The 15,709-nt window shown below is 39.8% G+C and overlaps 1 protein-coding gene across 2 annotated transcripts in view; it reads right to left on the reverse strand.

Moving 5' to 3' along the window:
- Nucleotides 1-4,066: 4,066 nt before the first annotated feature.
- The window catches only part of BANK1 (B cell scaffold protein with ankyrin repeats 1), a 310,492-nt gene continuing 298,849 nt past the window's right edge, over nucleotides 4,067-15,709 (reverse strand). Inside the window, exons 17-18 of one of the 2 annotated variants that reach the window (XM_075066227.1) lie at nucleotides 14,146-14,201; nucleotides 4,067-5,856 (exon numbers count right to left, since the gene is read on the reverse strand). In XM_075066227.1, the coding sequence (XP_074922328.1) occupies nucleotides 14,151-14,201 (51 nt within the window). In that variant the 3' untranslated portion in view covers nucleotides 4,067-5,856; nucleotides 14,146-14,150. The remainder of the gene's footprint in view (nucleotides 5,857-14,145; nucleotides 14,202-15,709) is intronic. The other variant, XM_075066228.1, reaches the window with a different exon arrangement.

Raw genomic sequence — 15,709 nt, forward strand, 5'->3', positions numbered from 1 at the left:
TCAGTATTTTGTTATTTTTTAATCCAGTTTTAATGGAGTACACTTTAGTGTATGGGAGGATAGAATTGGTATTTTCAGTGCTCTTTGCTTGCCAGGTGTGCTTTCATAGGTGTGTTTTTCGCTCTCTCTTACTATGTGTTCTGTGTTTGTACAGTGCGTAGAACAATGGAGCTCTGATCTTCATTGGACCTCTATGTGATACTGTAAATAAGTTACTTGTTGTTAGTAGCATTAGTCTTACTTAATTCATTTATTTGTTCTCATATTTTTAAATGAAAGACACTTAGCCAACAGAAATTGAAAGCCTTATTTTATAATAACTTATTTGTTTATAGCTTTATACAAGAATTAGTGGCACACGCTGCAGGTGCACATGGAAATGCTGCAGCAGACAGTAATGCAAGAGGATTACTGTTGCAGTGCACATGACAGATGAGAAAGACACACTTTTGTTTTTGTTGACAGCAGAAAGGAGAATTAATTTCACTGCTAACTCACACACAGATCATGTGCTGAAGTACAAAGACTTCTAGGAATACCCACTGAAGACTGTATAAACCATTGTGCTGACAACAAAAAAGGGTACTTTGGCTACTGGCTTTGCAGAGCATGTCAAATATAAACAAGATAGAGGTTCCTGTTCTCAGCTTGTTGACAGAGCACTGTGAGATTCCATTCCACAAAGTCTACATTATTAAGGACTATGTATGGCTGATAAGATATTAATTTTGGCACTCACAAAAATGGGCTGGGATGTTAGAGATGAGCTGGGACAAAAAAGTGTGCACGACATTGATAGGACATGTCATTCCACATTAAAGCACAGGGGAGCATGGAGAAAATATTGGACAGTTCAAGTCAAATCCTGCTTCAGTGGAAGTTTTGGATGAAAAAAGGCAAGCAGGGTTTGGGTGCACATGGTAACATCGGAGAGTTTCTGTGGACAGGCATTGCGAGTTGCTCATTAAGTCATTAAAAATGTGAGTGATTTCTCTGGAGACAATTATTTTGTAGGAAGCACAGTGTCAGTGACAGTGGGAAAAATATCAGTGTTCTTCTGGCAGAAAGATCAGAACATTGTTTTGCCTTTGCCATATCATTCGCAACAAGGCTTGTGTTTAAAGCTATTTCAGTGATAGTTACAGCAGTTTAAAATATTTACTTTTACTTTATGTCTTCCATTATGTAACAGTGAGACACTATCCGTCAAGCACAATGGGTTTTCCAAATGAAAGCAACAGACGCAAGATCTAAGAATTCTGTGGATAAGCTGGGTTTTTTAGATGGTTCGATAAACATCTTTCAAAGGGTTTAGTGGTCAAATCCTGCTTGTGACTAGTCCAAATTAAGTCAATTATATTAGCTACGTAAAGTACACAAAATTTGGCTCCATTGTTATCTTCTCTTTGTTGCATTCCTGAATCAGAATGATTACGTCCTAGAATTTGTGCCTACAAATTCCATTGACTTCACTGGGAGTTGTACACAATTATATGAGAGCTGAATTTGACTTGAGTTTTTATGCTGCTTTTCTTGCTGACATGTTTACATTATAGCAATGATGTCATCTCTTCCTTCATTTCTCAGAAGTCTCTCTCTGTGTCTTTTGCCTTGCAGCAAATGGGGATTCAGTATTTCTCCTTATCAGAAACAAAATTAGAATCTGATTCAGAGCCCACTGAAGTCAATAGAAAGACTTCCATTGACTTTAGTAGGCTTTAGACCAAGCCCATTGGCCACGTGGTAAAGAGCAAAACACTGATGAACATCTGGTCTGGATACCCAAAAATCCATGGGGCTGGGAGTAGGATTCCCTGCAGAACCTCAGGTTCCATGTGTTTAAGAGGCCAACCCCTTTCCACACCCAATGGACACTAATGAGTACCCCTTCCCTCCGAAGAGAATAATGTCTCAGGATTTTAGTGACTTCTAAGCTACAGATATTTGGATCTAATTCAGGACTGTGGAAAAGAGAGGATAACAATAAGGCCAAAAGCAAAAATATCTGCTTTTCTCCTCTTTTGTGTGCAATGCAATATTATAATCCTCTTCTTTTACTGTCTGCTGCAGCATTTCCATATGCATCTCTAGGGTGGGCTATTAATTCTCATATAAGCTATAAACAAATAAGTTATTAGAGAATAAGGCTTTGAATTTGTTTTGGCTAAGTGTGTATCATTAAAAAGGATATGTAAGAAAATAATAGTTGTTATCAGTATTGTTATTTAATTCATTAATTTAAAAGTTCAACTAAGAACCATTGTTCTAGGCACTGTACAAACACATAACATGTAATAAGAGTGTTCAAAACACATCCATGAAGGTGCTACAAGATTTACTGGTAAGTAAAGAGCAATGAAAACACCAAATTTATCTTTCCATACACTAAACTGTACTCATTTAAAACTGGATTGAAAAAAATCAATTGAAAAATAACAAAATACTGAAGATAGTAACATCCAGAAAATATGTAATGGTGGAAGCAATTCTGTTTGCATTTTATAGTTACCAATAACCAAAGCTCGTCAAATTGGAATGCCACTCTTTGGAGTGGTTTTCTTGCTATAATTGCTTCCTGCTGTTCTTCGGACTTGTGGTGTTCCTTTTGAAAAATTTCTAAAATTCTTAAATACTGCACATAGGACTCCTTAGTCTAGCTCAGGGGTCAGCAACCTTTCAGAAGTGGTGTGCCAAGTCTTCATTTATTTACTCTGATTTAAGTTTTCGTGTGCCAGTAATACATGTTAACGTTTTTAAAAGGGTTCTTTCTCTAAGTCTATAATATACAACTAAACTATTGCTGCATGTAAAGTAAATAAGGTTTTTATAATATTTAAGAAGTTTCATTTAAAATTAAATTAAAATACAGAGCCCCCGGACCAGTGGCCAGGACCAGGCAGTGTGAGTGCCACTGAAAATCACCTGGTGTGCCACTTTTGGCACATGTGCCATAGGTTGCCTACCCGTGGTCTAGCTAGAATGCATATACGGCCCCTCCCCACTTAGCAATATGGGAACGGCAGGGTGGTTGTGACCTCCTGTCACTTGCTGGCGGTTTCAACATCCATGCTGAGAACCCAAGATCTATATATTCACAAAAACCAACCAATAGTTTGAGCAGACTGAAGGAAACTAGTGAAAATATTCTAATTATTAACACCAGAGAATTGTCATCTGATTTGCACCATCTCAATTTATACTGTAAGCCCCTCAGAGCAAACGCTATGTCATATAGCACTTACCTAATAATCAATAGCAAATTGATGCTCATTTGTATGAGTCTGGTGCCTGTGTTAAGACTGAAGAATTAATGCCTATATTTTTACAAAATTTGCCCAGTCAGAGACAATGTCAAGCTAAATCTGTGCCCTTGTGATATTTTTGTCATCAAAAGTAACAGCCTCACATAAATCATGGAAGAACGGAAAAGACATGCAATAGCAAGTTGAACAGAAGAAAAGCAAAAACAGTGACTAAGATATATTATTTTCAAGATCATTGTCGAACACTGTTCTCCGAGAACAAAAAAATTCCTCCTGAGCTCAATGTGCCTATTAAGGCTCAGTTTTTCTTCACTGCCCTCTTAGGACATGACTGGGTGCTGTACTCACTCAGCCCCTCATCATCCAGGTGGTCCACTGTACAGGTCTGGAGGTGGAAAGTCAGCCTTCTGGCTCAAGTCCGCTGGAAGTCACCCATTCTGGGGTTTAGGAGAAAAGAAACATAGGCCCAAACATGCCACAGGCCTCTCTTCCTTCAGGGAGACCCTGGCAATCCACACAGTTTGGCTTAATGTCATCAGGCAAGCAAATGACTTGAGGTAACCATTGGGGTGTGTGTGTATGTGTGTGTGTGGGAGGGGGTATTAAGAGGGGTAGCAGCAGATTAAGAGTAAGAGCAGAACTAGAAACAGGCTGGAATCAAAACCTTCAGTCCAAACTAGAGTGGGTGGGAAAATGTTTTGTTTTTTTTCCCCCTCGGAGGGAAAAAAAAATTGTTTGTTTTTATTTGTCACAGAACATTCTGATTTTTCCTAGTAAAACCAAATATTTCCAGCCAAAACCAATAGTTTTCAGGTTTTGGATTTTAATGAATTGAGAAATTTGCTACAGAAAGCAGACACTTTTCACAAAAAAGTTACATTTAGTCAAAAACCCAATTTTCTATGGTGAAACAGCTTCAACAGAAATTTTTCAACCAGCCCTAATCATCTTAAAATTATAAACAGATGTGGCAGACAACTTCATGAAAAGACCTCACAATATTTTGTTGGTGTCAAATCCAGACCTGAACTCTAATTTAAATCTAAACCAGATCCAAACACTGGCTCTTCAGATCATCTCTCTTTGTAACAGTTCTCTTTCTTGTCACAAATAACACTTTGCTAAATCAGGGCAAATAGTAGGAAAAAGTCTAAGTGAACATGTTCACTCACCTGAATCGTTCCTCAATCTGATCATGTTCAGGGCCTTTTCTTTTCCATAGACATTGGTATTTTGTTCAGGGAGGAACTTTTATTCAAACATATTCAGGTGCTTGTGCATTAACAAGAATATTCACACTGGAGATGCTTACATTAGATCATCCAGTCAGGGAACAGAAACAATATCAGGTGACTTAGTTGCTTACTTACACAGCTGAAATGGCAGACTGAGAATTTTGAATGTCTGATATGACTCACTGTGAACAGTGCATGAACAATGCACAGGCCTAAATGCGTTGAGAAAAATTATTTGCCAATCAATAACAAATAACCAAAAAAATCAGTAAAATTCATGACCTGCAAAAATTATTCTTAGATAGAAAAACCAACAACCAAATCGCTGGGCAACAAACACTTCAATCAGTTCTTGCACTGTGTGAGTGCTATCTCCAGGATACAATACTGGCTAGAGTGTAACTTGCATATTCATACCTGTACATTTCCCTTGTGTGGATAAGAAGGGTCATTTCTTCAAATCTTGTAAGTTTTCCTGCACAGGAAATGAGGGTGCTCATTTCAATCTCAGAGTATGCTGCTATGTGAATGCAGACCACAATTTGAGTCAAATTCTGCTTGGTTATGCCAGTCACTGCATGTGTTTTACTAGGATTGCATGGGTTTACCAGAGGTTAGAGCCTGGTTCTGTGTTTCTAGTTTACCCTAGGCACACTATTAAACATACATACACAAACAAACACAAACCTGCCTTGTAAACATTATTTTTTGTAATTATGCTTATAGCTGCAGATAACTCGTGCTGATTTACTTCCAAACTTAATATACAAAGATATGGCTGTTAGAAAGTAGCTCTGATTAGAACAGAGTCATTCCTCCTGGCAAAAGAGGCAAGTTTCCTGTATAAACAGACATTACAAATGTGTATAAAAATGTTTTTAAACAACAGAAAGGAAAACATACAATTTCTCTGTCTTTATAACTTCACCAGTTGTGCGCATGTGAGTCCATTCAAATCAAGCATCTTATTCAGCTTTTTAGGGGCACTTTTTAGCTGCACTTCTCTACAGTTTTGTAGCAGTTGAAATGAGTATAAAATACGATACACAAAACAAGGCACAGTTTTTCTCTTAATCTCTCATTTAGAGAATCAACTGAAAGGAACAGCAAGGAACGAGTGTAAAATTTAGTGCTGACTTGACAAGAAAATTTTATTACTGCTTTCTTCAGCAATGCTGGACTTTTGCCAGGATTGCCCAAACCATATGATTCCAAGGTGCAGAAGCTGCAGTGACGAGAGCATGATCATTTTCTTAGCAATATGTGCAACAGATTGAGAGTAAGTCAAGATGTAGATTGGATACGTGTGTGGGATGCTGAACAGAGGCAGCTGATGCAAGACAGAATGGAGAGGTGCACTGCAGGGAATAATAAAAATGCATATTATTGAATAAACTTTTAGCAATGGGTAGGTACATGATCAAATACAACATTTCTTGAAGGTTTAGATAAAGCATCAAGAGCGTTAATTCTGCTTTCAGATCCACATCCAGGATTTCAAGTCTGCTCTTTCTACACGCATAGAACTCAGTTTGATAAAAGGAGTGAACACCACATGAAAGCTGCAGTGCTGAAGGCAGAAGAGAATTTGGCCAGAGAAGCATACTTTTGAATCTTTATTTATGCAAGGAGCCTTGCTAATTTGCATTTCACTAATGCATGTATTTTATGATTCACACTCAATTATGTCTTCCTTTCCATGCCCCAGCAAAAATGCAATAGCAGAATGTCAGTGTAAAATTATGAAGACATGTTTTCACACACTTGTCTTGCAAGACAACATACTAAAAAGGCTCAAATCCTCAGCTAGTTTAAAAATGAACGGATCCACTGATTTCAGAGTAACTAAACACATTTGCTCCAGCTGAGGATCTGCTTCAAAATTCATAGCAAAATGCTGGGAAGAATGTCATGGTATAAGGAACTATTTACTTCTCTTTTAGGATTGTTCCACTTTGAAGGCTGCTGGTCTGATGTTACAAAAAGTAGCAAGAGTTATTTCAGGGATGCAGGGGATGAACCTGCCCCCGAAGACAGTAATAAATATCTATTGACTTAAGTGGTACAGGCCTATATCCCCCAATTCCTTTTACTATGTTGTTGCATTAGCGGCCTAATTTGTCAAAGTTAAACAAAAAACACACAATCCGGTTTAGGATTCATCTGACTGCTATCAGTAAATGTATTTCCTCACTTTGGTTTCAGGTCAGACATGCATAAAGAGAATGGCTGAAAGCCTGTTGAAAAAAATTAGGAATCTTTCCATTGACTTCAATAGATTTTAAATCAGGAACAAAAAGCTCAGCTATCCAGTTTTTATAAAGGATTTGAAAATGTCACCCTGTAAATGCATTTTCTCTTCAGTGGTGAATGTAAAATATCTTGCTGTTAACTTGGTAGGGCCAGATGTGATGTAAAAGGAAAAATTTGTAGCACATTCCTTTTCATTCTTGTTACTGCCATTCCACTTTTGTACAACAGGTAAAGTACTCTATTTTATGCAGCAGGCAGATGTGCCTCTCAATGAGCATGTCCTGCTTTTCAAAAACACAGGCCACTACCAGTGTGGTATTGTTTTCCTTTGAGCTAGGTCTCCAACTCAAATTTTGTCAAAGACGAGACCAGAAGGCTTCGGACTAAATCAGTTTTTTGAAGGAAAGGGATAATCTGTTTTGTCCATGAGACTCTATTCTGTCATAAACAAGAACATTGGCAAAATTTGCTGAATAAATTTTATCTTGTAAGTTATTCTCCCACATGTAATTCTGTCTCCCCCTAGCCCTTCCTCTCTTACTGGTGCAGCAATTTTCTAAAAGTCACAGATCACCACTTGCTAATCCAGAGTTCTCCCACTGCATGATTTATCTCATTTTAGCAATCTTCAGTTTACCTACTGTTTTAACAAACTTTTTCATCTTAATGGTTTTCTCCTGCTGTAGTTCCTTCAGTAGAGATGAAGATCCGGCTCCTTAGTTGGTATAAGTTTGCATAGCTCCACTGAAATCAGCGGAGCTATGCCCATTCACACCAGCTGAGGATCTAGCCTGAAATGTTGAAAAGGGAGGCAAGGTATTTAATGCAGTAGTTGGAATTTGTTCACTTTTAGGTCATGCCGAGTCCTACGTAACAGCCACTTGGAGTTTGTCAGCTTCTGGTGCTCCAGTCTGAGCCTTTAGGGGACCCTACCAAAAGGGTCTACAACTAAAATAGCTGCACCAGTCCTCTGACCTCATCCGCAGCACACTTGGAGTCAGGGTTAGGGACAGATGGAACTAGAAATCCTTGCTGAGGCCAACAGGGAGCCGTCTGCATGGGGCAATCTGTACAAGCGTCCAGGGGACCAAAGAAAAGCCTGGGCAGCTGGAGAGCAGCAGCTTCTGGCTGGGAGCCCAGCTCTGAAGGCAGAGGCATTGCCAGCAACAGCGCAAAAGGAAGGATGTCATGGTATGGTATTGCCATCCTTACTTCTATCCTGTTGCCTGCTGAGCTGTGCCCTCCATCAGCAGCTGTCGCTGTTCAGCCACCCAGCTCTGAAGGAAGCAATGCAGAAGTAAGGGTGGCTTGGTATGGTACTGCCACCATTACTTCTGCGCTGCCGTGGGCAGGGTGCTCTCTGGCCAGCCAGCTCTGAAAGCAGCACAGAAACAAGGGTAGCATACTACAACCCCCCTAAAACAACCGTGCAACTCCCCTGCAACTCCCTTTTGGGTCAAGACACCCAATTTGAGAAACACTGGTTTCCCCCATGAAATCTGTATAGTATAGGGTAAAAGCCCCCAAAGACCTGATTTCACAGGGGGAGACCAGATTTCACGATCCGTGACATATTTTTCATGGCTGTGAATTTGGTAGGGCCCTAATTATACAAGCTATACAGCTATACACGGACACTCAGGGTGTGATCTGCATGCTGTTAGGCTGTTTGTGAGAGGCTCAAGTTGGCAGCTACAACAGCAAGGCATTGTGAGGCACCCAAGTTGCAGGCCAGGTGGTGAAACAACCCTGACTGATTGGGATTGCACCCCACACTGTGATATCTACATAGGGGATGGTGCTTAAATTTGTTTCTGTCACTGCTTTTTACAGCTGAATGGTTTAACTTTGGCCCTTTAACTTTGCACAAATCTGTTAAATACCAATGTTTTACCAGCTCTAAAGAATGAGTGAATTTAATATTGATTCCAAAGGCCAACCTCTGCACCCAGAGTGACACTTGTGGACCCAGTGTCCTGCCCAAGAGCTGAGGACAAAGGGAGGTAGAGAATAGCATATTCAGCACCCATCTTTAAAGTCTCATCCAGCTGGGAACTGAGTGAAAGAGCGATGAATGTCTTCAGAAGTCTCTCGGTGCAATGATGGTATGTGGAAGTGAAGGCACTGATCTGAAGTGGCCAGACAATTCTGAGGGCTCATTAAATCCCAAAAGGCACATAAACATTCTGTTTGATTACAGAAGCAACAATACAACAGGATAAAGTTCAGCTAAAAGCAATAGCTGCAGTGAGTCAAAAAAAGGTCATATTTTAAACTACATTACTGAGGAAGCACAGAGCTCAGTTTTAGAAATTTGGGCTCAAAAAGCCTAAACAAAGGGAATAAATGGCATTGTTATCGATATTGGCTCATATTGTACATTCTACTCCTGGGCAAAATGATATGGAAGGGAACTAACTAATATAAAAACTTTGGTGCTTTGCTGTGTTCACTGAGGAAGTGGTTTCTTTCCCATGAGGTGTGGCACTGGCAGGTGTACAAAGGCAGAAGTGCTGCAAATATAAGCAGACAGCAAGAGGCCAGAGAACAATAATGCCCCAAGTTTATGGATCTCAGTCAGCAGCACAATCCCTCCCCCTCCCCTTTCTTATATCATCATCATCGGTCTCCCAGCAGTCTGTGATCTTTCTAAGGGGGTTCACAGAGCAAGGAGCAAAAGTAAATATTTCTTCAACCAACATTAACTGTCAGCAACCTGTAAAGTATGCAGATTCTTCCTGGCAAACCAGTTCTCCAACCTCGCTCCTCACGTACACTCTGGAAATGAGTGAAAAGAATGTGATAGAATAATGTTTGCCTCTATCTTCATGCCTCAGAAAGTATTGATGTTTAAACCATCCCCTTCTCATCAGGAGAGAGGGAGCAGTGACACCACTACGGAGAAGAAGAGATTAGAATGTGATCGAAACCTAGTCTCAGGAGGAAGATCTATTTTCTTGTAATGTCTCTTTTCCATCTCTCTTCCATATGTTAACTGTCTCCCCTATTGTTTGTTTATTCTCCGTATGGTGGTCTTCCTCCCATTTCCCATGTTACTTCCCTGCCGTATGTGCTGTAGCAGCAGCAGTGGCAGAGTGTTGATGAAACTGACTGACAGTCCAATCTTGGAAGAGCCTGAATATTGCACTATAGAGAGCAGGAAATCCATCAGTTTCATTGACCCTAACGGGAAACACAGCAGGAACACTATCAATCCACCCTCCTTCATTTAAGTGAAGGACAGCAAGTTTCAGAGCGCTTCATATTAAGATTACTTTTAAAATGTTGAAAATAGGCCGTGCCACCCATTACCATACAGTGGTTCTAATATAGTATACTGCAGTGTTCCCCCTTGCTTAGCGGAATAACTCACATACCACTGCAAGGTAACTGTTGGCTAAAGTTGAGCTTTATAATGGTGGCTACAATAGCCTATTTCTGGAGATAGATGCAATATTAGTTTTAGTTAAAGAGGTATGTTATCTCCTCCTCATTATAACATAATTCTGCAATTAATGTATCATTATATCATATATCAATAAATATAGTAATACTTTTCACTTCTATAACTTAAACATTTTAAAGTGAAGTCTGACCATCCTTGTCAGGTAGGTATAATTAGCCCATTTTGCAGATAGGAGACTGAGGCACAAGAGATTAATGCTCCAGTTTTCAGAGCTTCTGCATACACACAGCTCCCACCGACAACAAGAGCTGCTAGTGCCCAGCATGCATGAAATCAGACCACAAGTGACTTGTTGAAGGAGGACTGTGGCAGTTTCAGGAACAGCACGTAGATCTTCTTTCTGCCCTGTGCTTTCATGACATGATCATTCTTCTCTGTGTAAGGCTGCATAACTTGTTAACTTGTTCAGATGGACTGGGTTCTTCAGTGGGCTGGCAACAGGATGTAGCAACTTTCATTTCTAGGCAATTGGTTCAAATTCATCTTAGATCCAGAACGAAGGAAAAGTAATTGATAAATTTTCTAAAATTAATTGGTGGTCTCAGTTCAGGTCTTGGTGGATCATATCTGGCACTCTTGTTGGCAATCTCAGAAGAGAGGCCAAGGACTGCATTGACAGGAAGATTATAAATGCAATAATATTCTATTTATCTATCTCTATATCTTCTAAGCCAGGGGTCGGTAATCTTTCAGAAGTGGTGTGCCGAGTCTTCATTTATTCACTCTAATTTAAGGTTTTGTGTGCTAGTAATACATTTTAATGTTTTTAGAAGGTCTCTTTCTATAATATATAACAAAACTATTGTTGTATGTAAAGTAGATAAGGGTTTTAAAATGTTTAAGAAGCTTAATTAAAAAATTAAATTAAAATGCAGAGCCCCCCCGGACCAGTGGGCAGGACCCGGGAAGTATGAGTGCCACTGAAAATCAGTTTGCATGCCGCCTTTGGCACGTGTACCATAGGTTGCCTACCCCCTATTCTAAGCAATCAATCCTAATGACTCTTATCATTCCACAATGTTGAAAATAGTTTTAAAAGCAATATATGGATCAGAAAAGAAAGTGCAGGTAGCAACTGGTGATTAAAACAGAGTCCTTGAGATACAATATGCAATAGTATAGGTTGTCAGTGAACTACTAGAGAGAACAGTTAATATTCCAACAGGATATAATGAGATGCCCAAAGTAAAAAGGTCACATTCATTAACGAAGCCCATCAGCAAACTCTGCTGCTGCTGAAAATGGGAGTAGTAAATACACATAATCCTCTCATCATTTAAGTGACAGATTACTGAACAGCTACAGCTGATAGCTAATTAGTGTCGCTCTGCGAAGAGCCTCCTTACATTAATACCTTTGTATGTTTTACCTCAGTGATCACTTTATTAACCAGTTGTGGTGCTGGAAATAAACAGCATACAAACAGAATATAATGTAAAAAGAAACAGCAAAAAACCTCAGTGGTTAACTTTCCAGTGACAGCTCCAAATTCTCTGGTGAAGGGAAATCTCTTTGAAAATAATAGGGCCATTCTCTTGTACCCTGCTGTCATTGTTCCAGGATAAGCTCTATCTCTGAGCTCTCTCTCGGTCTCTTCATGGGTAGCCTTCCAAGTGCCAGACCCAGTGCCAACACCTCAGAGTGGAATCCTGTGATTCGTCCCACTTATAGATTGGGTTCCCAGGTTACAAAACCCTTGTTTACCAACTGTGTTTCCTCAGCAGATCCAACTATATTTGGCCTTTGCTACAGGCTTCCATTCAGGAACCTGTGACTAAATAAAAAGGCTGTGATCTTGATCATTTTTTTCAAAACAAAACATTATGTATTCATGCATCGTACTAAATCAGACAGGCAAGGGTTAGAACAACAAAAGGTCCACACACATGGCATCTTATCTAAACATAGCATTTCCATAGGAAGCCTTAGTTAGGTCCAATTTACCCCCACTCTCCTGGGGACTAGATTACAATCTTTTTTTGCAGACCTGCCTCTGCCTTCAGGGCCAGTGCTTTTAACAATTTCCAAATTCTTTCTTCCGATTTTCTCTCTGTAGGGCCCTGGTTCTGCCATAAGCTAGGGGTGGTTGTGCTCCCCTTGGGTAGTGACAAAAGAGCAACATCTTTTGACATCCATATTGTTTGTCAAGTATCAAGGATTTACAACCATTGTCTGCCTTTCTGCAGATGTGTAAAACCACCCAAGACTGAGTTAACTCTTTACTATCATGCTGTTCAATACATGGGTGCAATCAATAGAAGAGGTACACATCATAGCAATAAAAACATTTCAGATATTTCCCATGTTCTTCACACTTTCTACTACACATTTGTATATTTCGCTGTTAGTGAATGACTTTTGGCTTGGGTCACTCCTTGGGTTCCAGCAACTTCTGATGACAAGACACAGGCTGTGAGCACCTAAATTAGGGTACAGAGGTGCAAGCAACCTGAACCCATCTTGTTCTCCCAAGGGGCTGGAAGTGCAGGTGTAACCCACAAGTGTGTAAGGCTGGCCAGAGATGGGGTGAGTCCAGAACACCTAGAAAATGCTTGATTGAGTGCATTCCTTGGACAGCTTTCATCTCTCACAGTGTTCCAGCTACAATCTAAAGTTGCTCCCCTTATGTGAAAATAATTTGCAGCATTGATTTAGTTCTGCCATAGAAGTGAGGTACCTGTGGTCCTAGAGGATATATCTGTACAACTATGTAGTCTTTAGCACATAGGGAGCCAGTATGTACTCAGTGGCTAGCCTTGATGTCAGCGGTGGTCCTTGGTGAGGCATTTTAGGTTCATGCTAGGATACTAATTTCCCTTCATTCCATTACATATGTTCACTAAAAAAGGGCATATTTGAAAGTGCCCCTCAGTGCTACATTGTATCTGAGAGGCTGGTTAATGAAGTACTACTGCTGCTTTGAAATCCCCTTACTGAAAGGTGTACTTTGCAATAAGGGGACCCAGAGCCACAGCTGCATAGGAATCCCTCATCTCGTAGTGCTAAGCTTGTCTCTCTCACCAACAGAAGTTGGTCCAATAAAAGATATTTCCTCACCACCCTTGTCTCTCTCATACATAAAATTATCAGCTGTGAATTATACACAGAACTGGGCAAAGGTACATTGATTTTCTTATTTTTCTCAGGGTAGCAGTACCCCAGCTTTCCCAGTGATTGAGAGCCTTCACTAATTTCTGCTGAATACCCTTTCCCATGTCTCAAGGCCTCTGGATACTGCTTTGCAGGAGGTACAGTTCACAAGCCTACTACAAAAATGCAAACCCTTTCAGGCAACCTAGAGAAGTCTCCAAAGATTCTCGAAACGAACAAAAATATATTAGTTGTCCAGTCTAGGTAGCTCACCTAATACTGATCTCGCATCACTCTTATCCCTGCATTCTCCACCATTCACATCAGTGAAGTCACTACTGATTTACACAGATGTGAGCAAGATCAGAAATAGACCTCATATTTGGATTATGATGGTTTTTAGTTACATGCAGCACAGGTTTTCATTCAACACCTTTGTGACAGTATATGTATAGTATGATAATATATATCTGTTCAGTATATCAGACTACATATTTCCCCAAAGCCTCTAATTTTGCTGGTGCAATTAGTTGTACCTACAACTGCACCCACTTTTTTATTTGCACACAAAAGCCAGTTGTGCTTCTGACTCAGCGCAAATCTGTCGCTCTACTACTGAAGGCACACTGAACTCTGACTAAAAATCAGGGCCATAATGTATAATACACAACACTAGATACTACAGCACTATGTGCATTTCTGTTTATTGCAGTAGTGATGCCAGGATTATGGCGGAGATGTCAGTTCTATTCCATGGTTAAGAGCATGCATCATAGATATGAAGCACTTTATTAGGAATTGTTTTATATAAAAATAAATAATTTATATATGCTCTTACCTCCATTAATGATCTTTAGGCATCTGTTCCTTTTCTGGTGGGTTTCGAGTTGCAGACTAAAAAGATGTATACAATTTACAAACAGCCATGAACGCGACATGAGCAGTTAGGATAACATAGAATGTTGAAAAATCTAGTAAGGTCACAAAGTCTATAATTAGAGTGTGTGATTGTTTTTACAGAATGTGATATGTTAATTTTTAAAATTCTCCTTTAAATTCTCCGATAGCCTTTCTATATTTCTGGCAGCCACTCAAGTAATGTTTTTCTTCCAAGGTGTTAAATATGGAAAATGCTAAGGGGAAAAACTGTGAAGCTTCTATAAAAATTGGTCATTTTTGTTGGAGAATGAGCTGGGGTGGGTCTGACTCTTGCCTCTGACTATGCAAGAGTCCCCTCTTCTTTGTTTGGGGATGTGCAGCTACAAGGATGGATTGGTGTCTGAGGGAGATTGAGAGGTTGGAGAGTATTGTAAAGACACCGGGCTTCTCTAAGAACATCCCAGCCATGGTCTTTAACATCTTGGGTTTTGGTCATTCCATGGAGCTTAAGTGATGCCTCCTCCCATTCCTGCCTATTGGATAATTCCAAGGAAACACTATGTGTTTGTGAGCTCTTCCACTGAGTGGCATTCACTTTGAATTATTTCACTCCTAGTAATAGGGAAAAGCAAAGGATTTGAAATCCAATAACTGGCTCCATATTTCATGAACACTTTGAATTGGTGGATGTATTCAAAATAAAGGTGTGTATTTTATGGTTTAGGCCCTCTCTACTTATTATCTGTCTTATGGATATTTGTATGCATTCCCTTCCCTATCAGAATGGAGTCCACTGATTATTAAGTTCGTGAGTTTACTGAGATAACTGCCCGGAGTGGGAACAGAAACAAGATGCTGGTGAGAAATGAAGGGCTAGGGAAATCTAGGTAATCAAGATAGTGCTCATAATCAATAAACTAACAGTTTGTGAAAGAAGCTCAGTGCTATTCTGAAGGCTTTTTGGAAGAAGCTATGGAAGCAATTTGGTCTTTGATAGACAGTTGGGCAAACATAATTAAACCATATATGCTTTTTTGTCATGGGCTTCCACAGGTTCAGCTAGTGAAATCTAGGATTGCTTTACTCCAGTAGGTGACCTGGCCATGTGTAGTATGTTGGGGAGTTGAGCTGTATTGGAGCAGTTATAACAATAAGAGGATAGAATGTTTAATAGAGCAGCACATGATGAAATAAAGATAGTCCTTGGAGATAAAGCTTTTTCTCACAGAGAAATGAATAAATTAACATGCACTTTCATCTTTCATATTTAAAAAGTCAGCAATGTCTGAAGTCATAATTATCTGTTGGCTACTGAATGGCCTATGTAAAATGACTTCCATCCAGTTCCCAGTGAACAAGCACCCACAGGACAAAACAACCATCAAAATTGCCACAGCATTCCACCCATATTGGTGGTTTCAAAGATGCCAACGCTGGAATGGGCACTAAGACTGAGTTACCATCTCACCCCAGTTGTGGCTCCAGCAGAATATGTTAGAGGCATATTCATGGGGCAGAACTGT

This window comes from Chelonoidis abingdonii, chromosome 5 (assembly GCF_003597395.2).
Source record: "Chelonoidis abingdonii isolate Lonesome George chromosome 5, CheloAbing_2.0, whole genome shotgun sequence".
Classification (NCBI taxonomy): domain Eukaryota; kingdom Metazoa; phylum Chordata; order Testudines; family Testudinidae; genus Chelonoidis; species Chelonoidis abingdonii.